The 3738-nt window shown below is 32.6% G+C and overlaps 1 protein-coding gene across 1 annotated transcript in view; it reads left to right on the top strand.

Moving 5' to 3' along the window:
• The window catches only part of LOC147803260 (uncharacterized), a 27424-nt gene extending 23922 nt beyond the window's left edge, over positions 1–3502 (top strand). The window contains exon 4 of the mRNA XM_087150480.1: positions 3164–3502. Within this exon, the coding sequence (XP_087006606.1) occupies positions 3164–3502 (339 nt within the window). The remainder of the gene's footprint in view (positions 1–3163) is intronic.
• The last annotated feature ends 236 nt before the right edge of the window (positions 3503–3738 follow it).

Here is a 3738-nt window from a genome sequence, read left to right as displayed (position 1 = left end):
ACGATATAAAAAAAATTGTAATAAAATATTGTATTTTATTGAGAAAAACTGTTTTTCTTTTTTTCTTTCAGTATTTAAACGAAACAGTAATGTTGAGGACAATTACAAATTTTTGAGGCCCCTCAGAAATTGTGGGCCGTTGGCCCATGCCTATTGGGCCTAGGTGATAATCACTGCATTCCCTCATTGTCTACAAAAGGTGTTTGGTGCGAATTCAACTCTCATCTTTTGCCTGGATGTGGATTGAGAGAGAAACAATTCTAACATACCTCGGATGGATCTCCATATCTTTTAGTGGATGGAAAAATTCGAAACAATATAAACAATTATGCTTTATTTTTGTCGTTGTTTAGAATACAGACTCTTTCAGCTGCTGTTTCAGTTCTATCTTGTTTTAGCCTTTGTTAATTAATAATTTTAATAGTCATTAAATTTCCCACTTATTTCAAAATTTTTTTAAAAATTGTCAGAGACAAGACAATTGACGACAAAGATTATCACACTGTTAAAACATGGAATAATTGAATAATTATATATATATATATATACACAACAAAATAAATAAATACAAGAAAACACGAAGAAAGTTAAGAAAAACAATAAGTTTCATTTATTGCGCATAAGCTGCAAGTAAACAGAACTCATTAGATAAGTTCAAAATAAAGATTTTTTGCGGATATAATCGTGTGGGCTGATGAAAAGATTATATCTTTTATTTTCCTGTTATTTTAAAAAAATTTTAATCATTTTTTTTTAAATCAGCTGTTTGTTATTTTTTTCATTATAATTCCTCCCCCCTTTTTGCATATGTCTATAATTTTCCTTTGTTTTATCTTCATTTTGAACTATATATATATATATATATATATATATATATATATATACGAGTACGGGAACAGTTTAGCTGGGGTACGCGTTCTTATGCGAAATATCGTATAACAAACGAAAATTTCAAATACTTTAATTTAGAAACAAGACTAGTCATGAAAATTTACGATTACATATCTTTCTATTGGCTATTTTTTTGCAGAGTTAACAATAAAAAATTCGTGGTGTCAACAGCCAGTTGTAAATTTAAACTTTTGTACAAATTTTTTAATAATAAAAAATACATTCCTTTTTGTGTTACACAGCGCAACAAAAAATTTAGAAAGAGTACTCAAAAGTTCTAAGTTTGGGAAACACTTAGAGGATAGAAAAATTCGAAACCGTATAAACGACTATGCTTTATTTTTTGTTGTTGTTTAGAATACAGACTGTTATTCAGCAGTTCAGGGGTGAATGTAGCGCCCTCCTTGAATTGTTGAACCAAATCGAAAGATTTCACGTGTCCAAATATCATCGTCCAAGGGTGTTCTGAAAATCAGGTGAAGGTTAGAAGTTCCATCTTGGGCAGTTATTCGATCTTGACTCATTAACCTCCATCTCCGAAGTGACCTGACCTTCAAAACTGCCGGCTGAGGAGAAGATAGATTATTAATGAAATTGTTATATTATCCAATAGTGGATTATTATTCTTTTTTGGGGTGCTCTACATAAACAAACGAATATTCAATGTTGCTGATTAGGAGGGAAGAATTTTTAAAAACATAAATGCCGAGTTTCAGGAAATGCTTTAATGAACATGAAGGGATTTAATTATTGACAATGTCAACCTTTATCTGTCAAAAGGTACCTCAAGATAGGATCAAGTTAACATGTCTTATATACTAATGCAATGATTCTCAACCGCTGTGCCGCGGCACGTTTGTGTGCCGACAAATTCTTAAAATATGCCGCCAAGTATTAGAAGCGATACAGTAAAAATTATAATGCTTTTTTTAATTACGAGTACAGTTTAAATTAAAGAAAAGTATATATATATATATATATATATATATATACACTAGGGGGCTCCGCCTACTGCTCGCTACCGCTCGCCGACCCCCGATAATTGCTACGCAATTACATTTTTGTTTGCTTCGCGAACAAAATTAAAGTCGTTTTCCTGGAGATCAGCTGGCAATTTTTCTACACCAACATCACATAGAGAGAATATGATATGATTGAAAAATCTCAGAGGTGCTTATTATCAGCATTATAAACTTATATAAAGCAATTTTAATGCCAACAATATTATAAACTTATATAAAGAAACGAATCAATATTATTTAACACATTACTACAGGGCATTAGCCGACTTTATTAGCCGGTGATTAATCTCTGTATCCGAAGCACGCGTAGCTCAAATCATTGATGATCTTATAGGATGCCGGAAGCTCCCTATATGGTGCTTCATCCCTCCCCCAGTAATTTAAATTTTAAACTGAAAAAAATAAATAAAACCTAATGAAAAAAGAACTTTAAAATATGGCAAACAAATTAAAACATGTAATATTAATAAGTTGATGCTGAGTAATATTTCAAAAGCAAATACCATTGCACGTAATTGCCCAATTAACTTCAATACTGTCAACTGACAAAATATTTTAGTTTCAATCAGACAAAAATCAAAATTATGTAATAAAAACATATGTAACGGAAATTCGACAAATTAAATTAAGCAATTTAATTTTTTTCTCATTCTGAATACTAATAAAAAAACGAATATGAAATGAAATAATTATGTTATCAATGATCAATAAGCATTTTTAGATATCAATCATCAATAAACAAACAAACATCAATAACATATCAATGATTAATAAACATTTGTCTGATATGTTATAAAAAATAAGGTGAAAACGAAAAATTAAAAATATTTTACAGTAGATCTCTGAATATTCACAAAACCTAGTGTGTTCCTCGTTGCTATGGGATACGAGACTGGCAGCGTTGAGTTGTAGTAGGCAGGTCACCATCCCCCTCCAGTGCTAACGATTCCTTTCTTACAAATATTTCGGGTTGAAGCGCACTCGACGTCCCGAGCGTGCTGTTGTCGTAGCATTTGCTAGGTCGGATGTCGTGGTTTCAGATGATGTTGATGACGCATGTGTCGCTTCAGGTTTCCAGATGAATGCCGGTTTAAGGCGGTCGATATTAACTTCTTTTTCGTTTACTAAAAATTTGAATGTTTTTTCGTTTCGAGCTAGTACTTGATGTGGTCCTGAAAATTTTGGTGCAAGAGAAGGCTTTGGAGCATCACATCTGAGAAAAAAAATGAGATGAGTTCTCTTTGTGACAGTTTGTTTGCAATGAGCGCCAAACCAAATTACAACTTTACGCAGCAAATGGATCTCCTATACAAACTTCTGGTGAACGCCTGATATCTGTTGACTTAGGATTGCGCCGCAAATTCCAGTGGCCATTTATTATCGCCTCCGTTTCAAGTCCTATTATTGGCGCTCAATTCTTGCAAAAATTTTCTTTGCTTGTTGATCTTAAAAATCGCCGTTTAGTAGATTCTTCAACGAACTTATCTTACCCGGGAGAAATTCGCAATAGTCAAGATTTAAACATTAAACTGATTTCTGATTCAACTTCTCAGAGAATTTCCTACAATCACGCGCCCAGTAATGGGTAATTCACAACCCAATCACGATGTACTAATTCCCCTTCATTCTTTGTTTTATAGCATTTTGCCCCTTTATTTTTTGTTTTATAGCATTTCGCTCATTTTTTTATTGTTTATTACCGGGACACTTTATATTTACTTCACCGGATCTTTATTATTTTCCTTTGAGCAGTTTATATAAAGCAAATCAACTGTTTAATGTGGACCATCCATCATGTCAGCTAGGTCATATCTCGTCAGTAGGT

The sequence above is a fragment of the Parasteatoda tepidariorum genome, chromosome 9 (genome assembly GCF_982258835.1).
Source record: "Parasteatoda tepidariorum strain Cologne lab strain chromosome 9, Ptep-v5.0, whole genome shotgun sequence".
In the NCBI taxonomy this organism is placed as follows: domain Eukaryota; kingdom Metazoa; phylum Arthropoda; class Arachnida; order Araneae; family Theridiidae; genus Parasteatoda; species Parasteatoda tepidariorum.
Note: the sequence above shows the minus strand (reverse complement) of the source record. Positions and strands in the feature narration are given on the sequence as shown.